General features: G+C 39.8%; 3 protein-coding genes across 19 annotated transcripts in view; 2 read left to right on the top strand and 1 right to left on the bottom strand.

Moving 5' to 3' along the window:
- The first annotated feature begins 915 nt into the window (after window positions 1-915).
- LOC132908275 (rab11 family-interacting protein 2) lies at window positions 916-7,472 on the top strand. Its single transcript, XM_060962153.1, has 7 exons — window positions 916-1,217; window positions 3,960-3,998; window positions 4,922-5,168; window positions 5,327-5,705; window positions 5,783-6,057; window positions 6,137-6,581; window positions 6,700-7,472. Exons 1-7 carry the CDS (start codon window positions 1,187-1,189, stop codon window positions 6,874-6,876), a joined length of 1,593 nt encoding a protein of 530 aa, XP_060818136.1. The 5' UTR covers window positions 916-1,186; the 3' UTR covers window positions 6,877-7,472.
- Window positions 7,473-7,706: 234 nt separating this feature from the next.
- On the top strand, window positions 7,707-10,795 carry LOC132908274 (dnaJ homolog subfamily C member 2). 2 transcript variants are annotated; one of them, XM_060962151.1, is made up of 5 exons: window positions 7,707-7,885; window positions 8,258-8,527; window positions 8,645-9,029; window positions 9,110-10,214; window positions 10,293-10,795. In XM_060962151.1, exons 1-5 carry the CDS (start codon window positions 7,834-7,836, stop codon window positions 10,341-10,343), a joined length of 1,863 nt encoding a protein of 620 aa, XP_060818134.1. In that variant the 5' UTR covers window positions 7,707-7,833; the 3' UTR covers window positions 10,344-10,795. The 2 variants fall into 2 exon arrangements, with proteins under 2 accessions (XP_060818134.1, XP_060818135.1); XM_060962152.1 differs by lacking the exon at window positions 7,707-7,885 and having other exon boundaries at window positions 8,385-8,566.
- Window positions 10,796-10,837: 42 nt separating this feature from the next.
- The window catches only part of LOC132908261 (muscle calcium channel subunit alpha-1), a 75,123-nt gene continuing 67,929 nt past the window's right edge, over window positions 10,838-18,031 (bottom strand). For 14 of the 16 annotated variants that reach the window (XM_060962112.1, XM_060962113.1, XM_060962099.1 and 11 more), the window contains one exon: window positions 17,436-17,944. In XM_060962112.1, coding sequence (XP_060818095.1) covers window positions 17,579-17,944 — 366 coding nt within the window. In that variant the 3' untranslated portion in view covers window positions 17,436-17,578. Of the gene's footprint in view, window positions 17,945-18,031 lie in introns of all 16 variants that reach the window. The other 2 variants (XM_060962111.1, XR_009658339.1) reach the window with 2 other exon arrangements.

The raw sequence follows: 18,031 nt of genomic DNA, 5'->3' as shown, positions 1-18,031 counted from the left end.
TTCGTGAACATAATATAAAGGAACAATCGCCTTAATTTCAATCTAACAAATAAAATACATATGTGTATCGTGAATGACGATAAAAGAAGGTAAATCACGCGATAACATAACGGTGACAAATCGGTGATAAAGTGGGCGTGAAGCGATTCGATCTACAATAAAGAATTTTCCGAATACTTGACGCATTAATTACTCAAGTAGAATATCTTTTCCCAAAAATACCCTCTTTATCTTCTACAAGGGACTTACCTGTATAATTTAAACGTAAAACTATTTTATCTTCGTCGATACGCGAACCATCTAATTATTTAAGCATAAAAAGATATTAGTTTTGTCAGGATAGTATAAACATCATGACTGTTTAATTAGAAGCACGTATACCGTTTACTTATTCATCGTTACAGCATTGTTACAGTACTGTACATATGTTTGCATATTCAGATGTCTAATGTCTGCCTCTGTATCTTCGTATTTTGCCGATGACTAATCGCGATGATTGTACGATGCATGGACATATATTGTTCTTCTGTTCTCTACCAACTCCATACTTTTGTTGAATACGCGTATGTTATATGTTTTCTTTTAGTATGGAACCGTAGACAGAATAATTTCGCTATCCAACATATACAGGATGAATGGAATAGCTTACTCGCTGAGAAAATTTATTTATTGTTAAAATTAATAGCTCATAGCAGGAAAGCATTCAAAATCTATATCAATTTTGGACAATACTATATTCTTCGCTTTGCTTTGTAGACAATATTTAATATAAATAATTTCTCAAAGAAATTAATTTTCTATTTGTTTTCGAGTTCAACTAGCGATAAGTAATCGGCTATATTTATTATGGTGCAGGGCTATTGAAATGCATCGTATGAGCCTGAAGCACGAGCGTAGTGGATGCGCGAAACTGGATGCGCGATGGTTACCGTAATGGTGCGCGATGCGCGAGGCAGACGTAGCGGTTGTTCGAACAGTAGTCAAGTATAGTTGTCGTTGATACATTGGGACGCGGTTAGTTTGTTGTTGACGTGGTTTGTTTCTGTAACGCCTACGGTTGTGCAAACGAAAACGCGTAATGCCAGTAGCCGGCATTAGGATAGTGATAGATACGTAGATCGGTTTCTCGGTAGGAGGAACAACAGATGAATTATCGTAATCGTACGCTGTAACCGAATCGAACAAAATGTGGAGTCCGACGCACGTTCAAGTGACAGGTAAGTGCATACGAACCTGGAAGCAAATTCCTTGACGTAGCGGATAAGAAGGTTATTTGTGCGGCAGGTGGTTCGTATCGAAACAGATGTACCGTAAACCAATTACCGTTTACACGTAGGCTAGGTTACGTAGGTATCCTTCGTCGAATGTAGGCAATCGAAACCTTGCAATCTCGTTAATACGTTCCAGAAATTTATTTACCGGGACTCTACTACTAGGTGTTTCTCGTGCTGTCGTCTACCAATGTATATCTTTATAGTCAACGACGCATGTCTTACTCAAGCGACCTCAATTGTCACGGTATTTTTAAATGGTTAATGCGGATCGTGTTGCGACGGTGTAATTTTTCTTGGCCAACGTGTGCCATCGCAAACGTTGGCAAAAGCGAATGTCGAAGAAAATTTTCATCGCATTCGAGTGCAGCGTCGCGTAACGCGATAGACAGATTGGGAAGAGACGGTGAAAACTCGAATACCTTAAAAACACGAACGCTGCTCCAATCGAAAAGATAATAATCTTATATATGCACTTGCATATTTTATCACATATATGCACGAACTTGCGCATTCCAGTTCCTTGGTGGATGTAAATATTTTCACTCTAGACTTTAGACGGACGTCTCGTATGAAAATCGTCTACCACGATTTTGCGACGTCTCCGAATCGTGCCAAATTAAGGACGATGTACATATTTAAACCGCGCGCGACTATCCATGGCTTAAACATACGATGAGTCAACTTCTGAAAACTGTTCGGCTTATTTTGTTTGTTAAAATTCGGGAAATTAGCACGATAAGTGCGACTAATTCGATAAAATATCATTATTGATATTAGACTATATTTTCAACGTGATTTCGTTTGAACGTTTAACGGCATTGCTTCTCTTATCAATTTTAACGTATAGAACATTTATATGCGAGTTGACAAGCATTTTAATACTTTCGTTTCGATGCAAAATAGGTAGAGTGTGAAAGCATATGTAGGAGCAGCTGATGATGTTCCCCCTTCTTATTCTTATATTCGAGTCCTCTTTCCAGGATCGTAGTTATATCCTTAAGTGCCCTTTAGTTTTCTATCCTGACTCCTCATTTTCCTTTATCTAACGTAAGCGACATTTTAAGTTATACTTTCTACTTTATCATAGCAGATAATCGTAACTTCTAAAAAACAGTTAACGAAGAGCTTTATCTCCTTTATTTACAAAGATAAAAAGATATTTTCAACTGTCAATTTAAGGATTTGCCCTATGCCGTGCGATGAATCGTTGCGGAATTTTTTACTCGTAGAAAAAAGAAGTATACCAACTTAATTAGCTGTGATCTCGAACCGTTAAGAATGTTCCTTTCCGAGTAAACGGTATTTGGCTGCTGCTGTAACGAACGCTTCGCTTCGTCTAATCGAGTCGTGGAAGCATGCAGCGAGAGAGTTGATTTTCCCATCCAATTGGCTTTGTTCGGCGAGAAATCGAGGAAAACGATACATTTTATGCGATTGTAGAAAGAATTCTAGTCATCGAGTGCATTTCATGCATCGTTGTCTCGTGACTAGGGTACAAAGCAAATATTATTATAGCAGGCTCGAAGCTGAAATTCTCTCTAAACGTTAATATTTATTTTTGTAAACCATTGCCAGAGTAGACCATTATTTAAAATATACAATTAGACTGTGAATGTTTATGCACTTGCGGGAAATTTGAAATTGTAAAAATGCACAGAACACGCGTGATATGCAAAAGTACATAAAATATATAAAATAAAGCGTTTGCATTAATTAACAGTTTGGTACAGTGCGTAATAACTACGAAAACGGAATGTTTAAAACAAATTCTGTACTGAGTTTCAATGTAGAAACAAGTCCCTAATAGATTGTAATTCAATAAGTTGGTATAATATTAAAAAAAAAAAAAAAAAAAAAAAAACTAAAGCAATAGAATCTGTATAGAAAGTTATTTCTATTCCTAACGCAAGCGGCGCTAAACATTAAAATATGAACTTTACTTCAGACATTTCATGTATTTTTATCTTCATCTATAATTTATATCTATGTTTACGTAGAAACAAATTTTTATATAGCTCCCTTTTACTTGCTGTCTCACCTAGCCGTCTTTGCTCACGTACGTACATTAAAATATAGAATTGCATAAAAATTCGAAATTTCCACACGGTGCGCACAACCAAAAGAAGAAGATATATCAAACGTAAGTTTACGTGCCAGCGTTACGATATACGTATCGGGCATAGAATTTATTTCCGACGTTGTACATATCCTCCATAAAAAGAAGTACGTAGCGCGGGATAGTCAAAAATAGCGGAATAGCGATGCGATAAAAGCAAGATTTCGCGGTAAGAATGCAATAGAATAATGGAACAATAGGGAAGCGATACGTTCACGCTTTTACCGTGATAGGAAGCTATGTTATGCTCGTCAGTTATGATGCGTTTTTACAAAATGCATATTATCTCCGATATTCTAACGATGGCTCTGTACTCTGGCCAGATGCCACGACGTTTTATCGCGCATAATAAAATATGCGGCTGATTTATCCATAGCTACGCCTCTTTCTCTGTATCGTATTTTTGAGTACACAAATACTTCCGCGGACAAAAGGTTGTGAAATTTTAGCATTTAGTATGTTTATTCGAACACCCGAAACATAATACAATTTTGTGTCATCCAGGAATAAATCATTCGTCGCTTTTCCCTTTTTTCTAACCTTTAACAAAATCTTTTCTTTGTTTGCAGTTCAGAGAGCGAAGAACTTATTAACCAAAGGAAAACACAGTGAGTATCCTGATCGATCGTTACGACAACAATGGTACAAATTTCATACGATACATCGAATGGCCGTTGCACAAATTGAACGAATATTATTAGTGAAATGTTATAATACGCATTATCTTAAGCATTTGAATTTTCTTATTTTAGCTGTACAATATCTGTATATAGACAAAATGCACGTAACTAGAGTAGACTATACTCGTATGGATATACAGCGTGTAACTAGGCTACGATATTTGTATAGGTGAATACATGAATATTTTCAATGGTGTTTTACATTTTTTAGGAGAGATTGCAAGTTTTTAGAAGGTTGTAAATATATAAAGCAAGCGAATATATTTGGTTGCACGATTACAGTTTCTATACACGGAGTGCAAGTAAGGAGGAAGTCCCGGTAATCTGAGATTTCCTGAGTTAAGAGGTTAAGATTATCGAGCCTTTGTACGTTGCTTTATACATATGTTGTGCAGCTTAAACGGTTTTGCATGGTTCGCGAAATTCGATTCGAATATAGCACAATGACGAAACACCGGTAAAATTTCGTCTTCCATTGTTTTGAAACTAGATACGCTTCAATAAAAAAAGAAAAAAGGTACTGACATCAACGAATTGTTACGTTTTCCTACGCAATCTGACATATATGACGTAAAAAAGCGGCTGAAACGACTACAATTTCAAAGGTATTTAATATTAGGTCGTCTCGCGAGTAACGTCACGTTCGACAAATTAAATATAAATAAAAGAACGATTAGGGCTGTCTGTCTGGACAGGAGAAGAGAATATCGCGAATGTAATTTATACGGTCAATAAGTAGACAATAAACGTGGCCTGTGCGACATTTTTAATATTCGTCGCGCGGCTTGTTAATCCTAACCTTGCGGTTAACCGTCTCCACCCACGTTAAACGCTTCGATCTAACAACGCAGAGACCAACGATTGTTTCGTGACGATCGCGCTTGGCAAGGAAAAATACCAAACGTCTGTGAAGGAGAAAGCGTCGAAGGATGTGGAATGGCACGAAGAATGCGAGCTACTCATACCGGAACAAGGGAACACCGCAGAGATTATCCTTACAGCCCTTCATCGCAACTTCTTGGGTGTCGACGAATTCCTCGGCACTATCAGCATACCTCTCTCCAGTTTCGATGTTTACGAGAGACCAAAGAATAGATGGTACGTTGTTTCATATTACATAACCATTTTGCATCCTTACATGAACATCTTTGATCTATTTATGACACGGGGTAAAGGAAACGCTGAGAACGTTGATAAAGTTACACGAGAATTACGAAAAGTAAGATTTTGTCTAAAAAGTTTCTAATTATGCGTAGGTACACTCTTGGGAGTAAACCAGGCAAGGAAAATACGAAGGAGAGAGGAGAACTTGAAGTGAAGATAGGTTTCATCGTGAAAGCTGGTAGTTTGACCGATTTGAGCCACAAGGAACGTCACAAAAGTTCCCTTGGACAATTATCCACGGCTGCTCATTCGATAGGTGGAAGTTTACTCAGTATAGGCAGCTTCGAGAAGCGTAAAGGTTTGAAAAAATTAGCCAAATCGATCGGGAATCGCGTGAAAGGAAAGAGCAAGCATAATTTGGACAAAGGAGATGACCTGAACGAAAAAGACGAGCGCAAGTTCCGCACTACGAGACAAGAACCTGGAGAAGCTGATCCTGGTGTTATTAGCGAGGACGAGGACGAATTTACGGTAACTATGGAATCTATCGATTTGTTGTTATTTAAATTTCTTGTATAATAATTCACAGTTACAACTGTGTATTTCAGTTTGACGATTTGTCTCACAAGAGCTCGGCATCGTCTTTAAACGCTCCGGTTGTCGCCAACAGTAACAGTGTAGCTTCGATCGCTTCGAGTAACTCCTCCAGTAACAATTTCGAGGCACATCATGTTCCACCAGCGCCAACGAACGCAGCACCCAACAAACCACCACGATTCTCCATGAGCGCTTCCACTACCTCCTTATCCAAAGTGGACAATATCAAAGAAGATGAATGGGGTTTGAAGCTTTACGGCAAACAAGTTAATAACAATGTTAAAAGGTGAATAAAATTGTTCTTACCGTGTGAAATGTCAATCTGAATGGAAACGATTGTATTAATACGCCGTTGATATATTTAGATGGGATAGCAAGGCAAGTCCGAAAATTGTGATAGACGAACCAAAGGATGAATATCGCGAATCATCACCCATAAATTCACCTTCTTCGACTTTGAAACGTCAAGAACTTCCAGAGATTCCAAGCCCTGCACCGCGTGAGATACTGCTAGCAAAGAACAAACTCGAAGATAAGTTTGCATCGACTAAAGAGAAGAACGTAAAAGAAGAGAAACTCAAAGAGAAGAAAGAAGATAAGTACAGTTGTTGGAGTCCTAAAGATGAAAAGCAATCGAGGAAAGACAAGAAGAAAGAGAAAGAGAATAAATTTAAAGACTTTAATGACGATAATAATTTATCCGGGGAGAGAATTATCATCGGAGGTGAAGATGCGATTAAAACTACAGCGTCGGTAAAAAGCCACTTACCGCATGAAATTCTCGCACAATTCGAAGGGAAATCGAGAGAGGTAAATACGCTGTGGTATTACCATTATTATTATCATTATTATTATTGTAAATCGCCAGTTTTTAAATTATAAAAAAGAGATCAGAATAATATGCGACGATTAAATTTGTTCAATACAGGATCTCATCGAATTGACGCTACAGCTGCAAGCGGAGGTAACAGATAAGAAGAAACGTCTAAACGACTTGGAAGATTATATAGATGCGCTACTATTGCGAGTAATCGAATGCTCGCCACGCTTACTGCAAAATCCATATCAATCACAGAGACGTTTGTCATCACCTGGTCATCAGTAGATAATTAAACGATCTTCCGTTCTGGTATTGTCAAATGTTGATGTCGAGATTAATTATGTGTTCGAAATAATTGGTGATAATTGCATACTGCTCGTTCAACCTATTTCGACCTATTTCGTACATTTAACTGCAGCTACTTTGTAGTTCGCGGGCTTTAATTTATTTCCAACTAACATTTATAATTTTTAATTTGCACGTACTTCGCAATGACATCGCTTCTTAAAATGTATAAACATTTGTTGAATTTTTAATGTTTTCTTATCGTTTCAACAAAAAAATGTTTTATTGAAGTTTATATATATATATATATATATTATATATATTTACACATATGTATAGTATGTTTTAGAGCGCGGCGAAAAAGAGCGGTGTTTGTGCCAACCGTTGTAAAACGAGAAAGAAAAATAACAAATACCCCTAGTCTTCCCAACAAAAATGATTGATCCAAAAATGTTATTTCCGTCCAAAGTACGATCCCAACAAATATGATTAAAATATTTGTATTTTTGAATATTTACAAGAGTATTTCTTCATACAATATGTATGATATTTTCACAAATATATTTAAAATAAACATTAAACTATTTCACGATCTAGTTACTCGTGTTAAGTTATTTCTAATCTATACGTGTATATACATATGTATGTACAATCAGATAACCTTGAATTACATAATATTTCTTAAAAGTACAATAATTGCATTATATACTAATAGTACAATAATAGTATGTACTATAATAAACATAAAGATAGTATAGTTACATATGAGTATTTGTACGTGGTCGATGTTTTCAGATTGGATAGTCGTTATTTATTCTAACGTACCAGTGGAGCGCCAAATAACGTGGTCGTTTCGTATTAAGATGTCCGTACTACGATAGTCCATTCGTTTATGTTTTCGTTGAGGTTCCTCCAGTAATTCGTTTGTAAAAGTTAATATCCTATCAACGATTAACGATGAGGACCGATATAAATGACGACAATTCAACTAATTTAAACACAGTATCCGGTAAGTTTCAGCAGTTTTGTTAATATTCGCCTTTTGACATCGACCATGTGAGGTTAGATTTCTCGAAATACGATCGTTTCAAGGGGCACATAAAGGCATTGCAGAATTTTAAAGAAATTCCCTCTAATGTTCACACTGTATGTACACCAATAAGTTCTATAGCTTATGAATGATTAGAAATATTTTAGATGTAACGATGATGCTGTTTGGAATAATTAAATTATGAATATTTTGCTCCCCTTATATATATACCATGTGGTCGAAAAGTATAATTTATTTTCACATATAGGTTAAATGAAAAGTCTTTCAACTTTTAAGTTTGAATAGAGCGAAGAAGTAACAGATTTAACAACTGCAAAATATAATTTATAGATTCATCCATGGAAACATGTACAGCGGGTCCCTTAGTCCTATATTCCACCGCACAAGCATGGGCAGCTCAGTTTCATCGCAGCCTTATGCCTGCCAGGATATCCGACGAATCATCCGATGAAGAAGATCTTTCACAGTACCAATTTGAAGATGACTTGGAGTATCTTAGGTCGTTGGACCCAAAGGAATGGAAAGATCAAGACCATTATGCGGTGTTAGGCTTGAAAAAGCTTAGACACAAAGCAACCGAAGATATTATAAAAAGGGCTTGTACGTAAAGAAAGTTCAAAGTATACTCTGTAAAGGAATGTAGGTGTTATATCGTTCACTGTCGTGCTTAATACAATGATTAACCCGGTTGAGGAGTATTTGATGTATGAATTACAGATAAGCAGAAAATTCTCAAACATCATCCCGATAAGCGGAAGGCTATGGGCGAAGAAATCCGGCCAGATGACGATTATTTCACCTGCATAACAAGGGCCTGGGAGATCTTGGGAAACCCTACGAAGCGGCGAAGTTACGACAGTGTGGACCCGTATTTTAGCGACGACTTACCTGATGAAAAAGACTGTAAAAGTAACTTTTACCTGCTAATGGGTAAAGCGTTCAAAGAGAATGCTAGATGGTCTACGAAGAAACCGGTACCGCGTCTAGGTGGATCAGATACACCTAGGGATAAAGTAGAAAAATTTTATTCGTTTTGGTATGACTTTGATTCGTGGCGCGAATATTCTTATTTAGATGAGGAAGACAAAGAAAGCGGCCAAGAGTAAGTATACCAAGATTAAATTTTTTCTCTATTTCTTTACCTTCCGACATATTTATAATCTGATGTAATTATTATCCTAGTCGAGATATGCGTAAGTGGATCGAGAAAAAGAACAAAGCAACACGAGCGAAACGGAAGAAGGAGGAAATGGCACGTATACGTACGTTGGTCGATATGGCTTACAATATAGACCCCAGGATAAAAAAGTTCCAGCAAGAAGATAAGGATAAAAAGACAGCAGCGAAAAAAGCAAAACAAAAAGCTGCAAAAGAGAGACAGCAAGAAGAAGAGAGAATAGCGAGAGACGCGGCAGAAAAGGAAAGATTAGAAAGAGAAAAACGGGAGATTGAAGAAAAAGCAAAATTAGATGCGCTTAAACAAGAAAGAGAAGCACAGAAGAAGGCGCTTCGTAAGGAAAGAAAGGCATTGAGAGATTTCTGTAAAGCCAATAATTACTTTGCTCAAGACTTAGAGGAAATTATTAGACACATGGAAAGCGTTGAAAAAATTTGTGAACTTTTTAAACTGGTTCAATTGGAGGAGGCGATGAAAAAATTACAGAGTGACGGCAGAACTGCCTTTCTCAGTATCATGGAAGAAACTGAGAAAAAAATAGAAGCGGAACGTAGAGCCGGTGTTATCTCTAGTGATATGCGAAATACACCGGAAAAGCAAGTAAAATCTTACACCGCTCCGTGGAGTGAAAATGATTTACAGCTTCTGATAAAAGCTGTAAATTTGTTCCCAGCAGGAACGAATCAACGTTGGGAGGTAGTAGCAAATTTTATCAATCAACATAGTACTTCCTCCACTGGTGTTACACGCGATGCAAAGGAAGTTCTTGCGAAGGCTAAAGATTTGCAATCGACTGATTTCAGTAGATCTAGTTTAAAGGAGCAAGCAAATAAGAAAGCTTACGATAATTTTATTGCCGAGAAGAAAACCAAGGAATCGGTTGAGGACCGAATGCCAGCTGTTACCGAACGCCTGGATCATCCTGTTTCTAACGGTGTTAGTTCCGAACAAAAAGATTCTAAGAAAGAGCCACAGCCTTGGACTCCAGCGGAACAAAAACTGCTGGAACAAGCGTTGAAGACTTACCCTACAAGCGTGCCTGATAGATGGGATCAGATAGCAGCATGTATCCCAACTAGGACGAAAAAAGAATGCATGAGGAGGTATAAGGTACGTTTCGAAAAAGATATATTTGCAAATTTATTGTTTTTCTATATTTCTAAATTTCTATATTTCGATTGTTTGCAGGAGCTGGTCGAACTCGTCAAAGCGAAAAAAGCGGCACAAGTGATGAAATAATATTAGTCTTTCCTTAACATGAAAATTGTTTTTAACTTATTAAATTACAAACAAATTCATAATTGAGTTTGGAAGAAGAATGAATGTTAGCTTTTACCGAACGTCGGCTGTTGTATATACTTGTGCCTTGGTTTAATTTGTACATGCACAGTTTGCAACGGTTCTAGGAATTTTCTGCTACTTATACGCAAGAAAGCAATTACTGCACCTAGTGACTACATTAATCGCAATCGTTAACTGCATGGAAAATCGTGGTCCCAAGGTTCGAATTGACGCTCCCGAAAATCAATCTTTTCTTTTTTTTCTTTTTTTTTCTTTTGATATAACAATTCTTTTGCAATCGTGCGATCGAAATGTCTTGTAAGTAATGTAAAATATAATACTAGAAAGCAATCGTCGTTTAGGTCGAAGCATACATACTTTATAAATAAAGACGATCAATATTTCGAAAACGCGTGTTTCCTCGATCTCCATTCGAACACAGAACTAGAACATGGGATGTTTGAAATTCTTATATTTTTAATTTGACACATTTTTTGACAACATTAACAACAACAATTGTTTGTGTTAGTTCCTTTCTATGCAGCGAATACTGTCCATGCAGTTCCTTCGTCGTTCTCGCCAGTCTCGTTTACACAATGTCGGAACCACATGCACGTATTTAGCATTCGAATGCATCTGCGCTCAACATTTCGCTTTACCCAAAACCGGTTTAAAATCTCAGTTAATTATCTTGGAAATCACATTGGACGAAAGGGTCGATTTGTTTCGAGTAAACGAAGCAAAGTATCGAGCGTAGAGGTTCATCGTAGATAAATCTTCGCGTGTTTGAAGAATAGAGAAAAAAAATATGAATACCGTAAAGCGTAAGCCTAGTGGCTAAGTGAGTTTCGGATTCTTAACTTGCTTGGTTACGTGCCTTTCGACACTTTCTTCGAAAGAAATGTAAACGCAGAGTGACCGATGATTCTTTACGATCACGGAGACGCTTGTTTCTTCATTTTTACTCATTCGTATGACAAATAAGTTGCGTTGTCTAGCTTCTCGCAAACGCAAGTGTCGCATTTCTTTTCCTATAAGTGTCACTGGTGCAAAAAGAAACTTGGATTCCCGTTTCGAGTTGCACCATGTATTTTTTTCTCCCCTTTCCATTTCTCTTTTTTCTTTTTTTTTTTCTTTTACTTTTTTCGAAGACACGGACAGTTTTGTAGCGTGCGATAAAAATCAACATATGTTTCCAAACTATGCTCCGCCATTGCGTGTAATTTATATGGTTTTGTTCCGACGGTGAAATGGAAAATCATTTTTTTTTTAAACGATGTCTTTGTTCATCGTGCGCTACAAATCATCGAGGACTGTTTACGGAAATAGGTGTAAAAGAGGAACGTTTCTTGACACGAGTAGGAAGCGGAAAAGGAGCCAAAATGGAAAAAGAAAAACGGCAGTATTATCGTGTGCGCGTCTGTTGGTTGTGCATCTTAAGGTTGTGGGTCTTAACTCTGTAAAATTCCTAATGGACTAACGAGAGTCACAAATGCGCAAGTATTAGTTCCTACCCGTTTCTTTTTTTCTTTTTTTTTCAGCGAGATACATAGGTCACCAGATCTGGCATAGGAGCATGTTTCCTCGACTTGAACGTTTGCGAACAGAGCTTCGGAAAATGTAAAAGTTACGATCCTATCGGTTCTAACATCGGAACATACAAATAATACCGTTACAGAAGATATACTTATGAACTAAGCAACAAAGAGAAACGATCGAATCGAAGATGGTTAAACTTAGCTAGATAGAGTTAGCCACATAAATTTGCATGATGTATTTCATTAAATTTTACCTTATTTTTGGTATTGTGAACTTTATCATCGCATTAGTCGTTAAACCATATTTAATCGTATTATGCGTATTATTTGTGTATCGTAATGCAACTGTATTATTCGTATAACCGGTTACCGATAGTTCGTAGATCGTCATCTGATTTACAGAGTTCCGAATGTTTGCTTCTCAAGATCGTTACTTCTAATAATAATAGTCGTTAAATAAGAAAAACAAGTGAAACCAAGTAGTAACGGGGAATCGATCTGAGAATCGAATGACGTTTGGCGCAATCGAAACATCTAGTCACGTTTTCGACATAACTAGCATTGAAAGATTCCACTTAACCGATATACATTTGAATAAAATTTATAAATGTGAGTTTTGAAGCGTAAACTTTTGAAAATTAAAACAGAGAAATTCGCCAGTTGACATTTAAAGAATGTTATTACGTAACGGATGTAGACAAACAAAACGAGGGAGAAATCACGTCATCCTTCGTTATCGAACATCGATGATCGAAGCGTCTTTGTCAACGTGCGTCGAGTGTGTTTCCTAAAAACCGATGATAAGTTTACGCGAGCATCGTTCGTTACCGTGCCGATATAAGAACGTCTTAGTAAAAATAAACGGTGCAAGTAGCGTGTGTGAGTGCCAAAGCTGTGCCACGAGATCGGTAGCACGGGTAAAAACGCGTCGAAGTGCAAGATTCGATCTTCTGGAAAGCTCGATCGATTGTTTATTTTATCTTGGGTTTCTTCTCAATTTCGGTTATTCGATTCTTCGGTGTACACTAACGAGCTAGGACAGTAAAATATGATTCTAATTGCAACCGTTGGATACACGGTTCGTTACACGGATTGGATTTTTCGACAGCGAAGCGATCGTAAGTAAGTATTTACTTAGGTGTTGAATGACGAGCGATCGTACTTGCGCCGTTAGAAACGCGAATCTTGCGCGTCGAACGTTTTATCCGATCGCTGACCGTTTCGATCATAAAAGATGGTCAATACCGGTTGTGTATGGTGCATGTAAAGTGTTTAGTAGTGGCACGATGAACGAGTAAGTTGGGTTCACTGGGCCGCAAAGGCTAGCGAGACCGAAGAGGAAGGCATTTAAAGGACTGGTTTCCCGCGAGTTTCGCGTCGCTTGCCTCTCGTTCAGTATATAGTGTATAGTATATACATACGTCATACGCTTCAATGATCGTCAGTCTCGTAACATAGAAAACGTTGGTCTTCCTAAACGCGTCTATCAAACACTTAAGCGACAACGGGTTATCGCGCGCCGCTATTAATCCGACATTACGATTTAAAGGTAAGAATTTTTTTCTTCTACGCGTATATTCTACGGATCGGTGTAAACGCCACTTTACAACAGTATAAAAAGATCGCTATAGACAAATACATAATTGTTAAAAAGACGCTGGAAAAAACGAATACGAAAGGTCGACTATATATAACGCGAGTAGCATCCTTAGGACGATTAGTAATATCGTGCGCGACTCATCGTGGCAGATGTCGCTTCGTACGAATATTCGAGATCTTCTATATCCGTTTTTACCGTCTGTTCGATTTTTCTCGATCTGATACACACGGAAATTGCTCTCTTTTATTCCCTCGCTCTTTATTACCGATTGGACGAAGCCGCGCGCGTTATTACACCGACTTGTCTCGGCTCCTCACACACACCACGTACCTACTATATTATCGTACTCCTAAGAAAATGTCCAAAGACGTGTCCTTCGGTTTGTTTGTTTGTTTGCTTGTTTCATTTTAAATATCGTTTTAGTTTTCTTTGGTTCCCTTGTCGACGAAGGGCTCGCGTCGGCCGCGGCTCTTCGAACGTATTCTTATGTCTTACTCGAATGCGTACATGAATATACAATACCATTTACTATACATATACGTAAAAAGATCGGCCGTAAATATCGACATCTAATAAACGAACGTAAACGAACGAAAGATATAAGAAGAAAGGAGATGGTTTCTGTTTTTCGAATCGGACGAGCGGAAAAGAAACGCAACACGGAGAAACGTAAAGCGCGATAAAGTGGGTAACGCGTTTGCGACGAGTCGAAGGTAGAACGCTTAGAATCGAAATGGCGTCGAGAGGAGTTCCAGAGAACGTGGTTCTGAGAAATATCATCGATGAAGATTATTGTCGAAGTCATTTCAAGGTACACGAGAGATCGAACGACGTTGATCGTTTCGGGCTTCCTCGATGATTCCGATACGTTCTCGACAACCACATCCGCCACGCTTTTCTGCTTTAATCTTCTCGAGGATGCATTCAAACGAAGAACGGTGGATTCTGATCGTACTTTTGTCTTCGATTAAAAATCCGTGACATCGCTTCGCACGATCTACGTACCGAGCGTTCACGATGAAGTATTCCAAGTTGCATCACGATCGTTTTCGAATCAAGTTCTCGCGTCGATTCCCGGATCGAACGTACCCGGTCGCGCGTCGGTAAACACTTTCGCTACGTTATGGCGTTTTCATAAACAAGCTACACGCACAGTGGATCCGAAATATTGATCGGAAATTTCTCGGCGCGTATAGGATTTTCGATGCGCAAAATGGCGTAATCAGTCGGTGGAATATCCGCAGAACCACGTATCTATTGGACGTCTTCCACTTTCCTTCCTTTCCTTTTTTGTTTCGTTTACTCGGTTCTAGAGGTCGCGGTTTTCAACGTGTAACTAACATACACGTGCTTTAATCCGTGTAGCTTTTAATACATGGGCGCACACGTATCGAAATATTTTATTTCGCGCGATTATTAACGAACCACAAGATCGATGTTAGCCGATTAGAGTTGTTTCTTGTATCAAAATACGATTATTCGATTATATTTTGCGAACCGAAAGTGCTCGTTATTGTAACCAGCAACCTAGAAAACCGTATGCTCGTTTCGCGAATTAATCGCGCAAATGTAATCGAACGTATTTTCATACGCATCGATGCTCGAACGAAACAAAATACGACTGAACGTCGAGAGTTACTCGGATCAAAACACGGATATAATAATTACACGTGGGATGCTGACCCAATCTCTTTGCTCGATATCCAATCTTTCCTCCGATCGAATCCGATACTCTTCACGCTCGTCGTCCAAGCGCCTGCCCCTGGCTTCGGATATCGCGTTTTCGCAAGGAACGCGAGCACGCGAAATTTGCCGATAATCGCTTGGCCAACTATCGGACGAAAGATCGACGATTACGCGACACGTCGTTGCATGACTTTGTGCGTGTAAGGGAACGACTGCCACTCTTCACCGATTCGTTACTTGACCACGTCATATACCTAATTAATACGTAGACTATAGCCAACTATGCGTACTCCGATAGATCTGCGGAGGCAGCTGTATAATTAGTGGAAACGAAAAACGTCGAATAATCGAGAGGCTCGTGCGACAGAAACGATCCTTATTAATAATTTTAATTTTTTAAATAATGCGTTCCAATGGTCGCACGCGTTGCTTCTAACGTTATGGGACTGGTATCGTAAAAAAAAACAACTCGCGCGTTGATTTATCGCCGAAAGCAAATGAACCGGTTCTGTGGAAGAAGTTTCGCCACGAGGTTCGTAAATTGGCGATTCGATTACACGCGCTTCGGTTTGTCCGTTCGGGCAGGCCCTCCCTAGCACGCGCACACGCGTCAGTGTGTAGATACGCGCATGCGCCTACGACGATATGCGCGCGCGGCTGGAAATTTCGTTGGGACGTAATTCGTAAAAATTGGGAATTTTAGAGGAGAGGAGCAGAGGATGGAGTTGTACGCAAGAATTGTAGACGTTACGCGTGAGTTATGGACACTTGGAGATCTGAACGATCGGGAGCCGGGAATGAGAAGATTACGCGGACCGAGACGTGACAGCGAGCTGCGAAAACGAAACTCGAGTCTGGCTGCTGCGTTCGAGTCGCGTGCTACCGTAAGTAGAAATATCGGGATCGGTGCGTAAGTGTAAATAGAAGCATCGTTCGATCGTCCGGCGATCGTTCGGCTGTTGCCTGGGGATCGCGGCGTATTTAAAGCAATTTAAAGTTGTTCTTTACGGATCGTGCGCGTACACCGGTTCATCCTCCGACGTACAAACGAATGTCGCGGCAGTCGCGTTTATCGGCCATTCATCCTCGCGCATCAATTATTATACCCGCAACGTATATGTACAAGTACGTACGAATAATAATGGTAGTAATAATAGTAATGATAATAATAATAATAATAATAGTAATAATAATAATAATAATAGTAATAATGATAATAATAATAGCAATAATAATAACAATGACTTTATGTGTGTGTACGTGTGTAATGTTTTAACATGTATGCGTGTGCGTGTGTATGCGTGTGGTGTGGCGTGTGCGTGAACGTGTGTATGTGCGTGTGTAAAATATATATAACGATATATATGTATGCGTATATACATATATCGTTACAATACCGTAGCATACACACTCGCAACATGTTTTCGTAATTCGCGGTAATAGTACTTTGTCTAAGTTGATAAAAGTCTTCTCTGGTCCGAAAGAAGTTACAGATACTTAGGCACTTGTTATCTCATCTAGTAATCCATCGTACGAAGAGCAATAATGAGTTCAATTATATCCTAAACAACGGTAATCGAAGGAATAAGTGTTTTACGATAAGAACGAGAGCAATAAGGATTTTAATCGGTCGCGTCTCGCTTCGCGCCAGTTCTTTTCTCGTCTGTTTCCGCGCCGTCTCGTTTTTTCGCTACCAACGAAGCTCGAAACGCGACACGTTCGCTCGAATCGAGAGGATCGCGCGCTCTATTCGTCGCCAACATCGTCTTCGCTAACGTTTCCAATTGTTCGATTCGCGATCGTGTCGCCTGATCGTGAAGCCTGGCTATCCCGATGTGGAAGCAGCGTTTCCGCCGCTTTTCGCGGTCAGCGTTCCAGCCCCGAACGTGCTTTTCCTATCGACGCGCGATCGGTCGTTGCTCTCGTTGCTTTATTGCTTGCGTCGGCCGATCCTCTTTCGACCGCGTCGGAAGCTTTCTTGCCACACTTTTTTTTTTTTACCACAGTCACCCGCCACGTCTCTTGACCCGCTTCACGCCGCAAATCCTACAACGGCGGAAACGCGGAACCCTCGTTTCCGCGGCGAAAGCTGCCAAACGAATCGAGGAGAGTCGTCGCGTCTACGACGACCAACGTATCGATCGACGAAACGTGCTTCATCGTTTCGTTTCGTTTCGCTCCTCGTTCCGCTTCTCGTTCCACTTCGAATTCCATCACCACCACCACCACCACCACCACCACCACCTACAGAGGTTTCGATCTGCCTCGTATTTTCGGCGAAACGATAGACGATACCTGGGACGAGAGTGGTTCTCGTTCGACTAGACGAACGAGTTGGGAACACGATCTACGGGATGGTCGTGGCGTCGCTAAGACGGCGGCGGTTGTTGCTGTTGCGTCGATTGGTCGGAAGTGGCAGCCGTTGGCCCTCTGCCTTGATAGTACGATCGATACGGTCGCGGGCCGGACGGTTGTTGCTCCTGCAGCGGCTGGTACCCGATGCCTGTCGCCTGTTGGCTCTGCTGGATCGGCTGATAGGCCGGCGTCCATTGCTGGTCTGCGCCCTGTTGTAGCTGATACGACAGCGGTTGTCCACGACGCTCTTGCAGAAGAAGCTGATGCGCCGCCCGGTCCATCTCCTCGCGCGTCATGTCCAGCGCTTCCTGCATCTCTCGCGACGTGTATCTGACAAAGTCCGGGTCGCAGTATTTGCCTAGCCCTTGCTCCACGAGAACCTACGGATAACGAAAGATCTCGTAGCGTCGATAGACGCGTAATCGCCCGCTGACTTGCAGCAACGTCACGAAGATTATTTGAGTCAT

This window comes from Bombus pascuorum, chromosome 6 (genome assembly GCF_905332965.1).
Source record: "Bombus pascuorum chromosome 6, iyBomPasc1.1, whole genome shotgun sequence".
Lineage (NCBI taxonomy): Eukaryota > Metazoa > Arthropoda > Insecta > Hymenoptera > Apidae > Bombus > Bombus pascuorum.
Note: the sequence above shows the minus strand (reverse complement) of the source record. Positions and strands in the feature narration are given on the sequence as shown.

Bases quoted from the DNA above. Each gene is read 5' to 3' on its own strand.
- LOC132908274 (XM_060962151.1), top strand. From the start codon at position 7,834: ATGAGGACCGATATAAATGACGACAATTCAACTAATTTAAACACAGTA. The intron at 7,886-8,257 runs GTAAGTTTCAGC...TATAATTTATAG, and splicing joins TAATTTAAACACAGTATCCG to ATTCATCCATGGAAACATGT. The intron at 9,030-9,109 runs GTAAGTATACCA...TTATTATCCTAG, and splicing joins GACAAAGAAAGCGGCCAAGA to TCGAGATATGCGTAAGTGGA.
- LOC132908275 (XM_060962153.1), top strand. From the start codon at position 1,187: ATGTGGAGTCCGACGCACGTTCAAGTGACAG. The intron at 1,218-3,959 runs GTAAGTGCATAC...CTTTGTTTGCAG, and splicing joins GACGCACGTTCAAGTGACAG to TTCAGAGAGCGAAGAACTTA. The intron at 6,058-6,136 runs GTGAATAAAATT...TGATATATTTAG, and splicing joins GTTAATAACAATGTTAAAAG to ATGGGATAGCAAGGCAAGTC.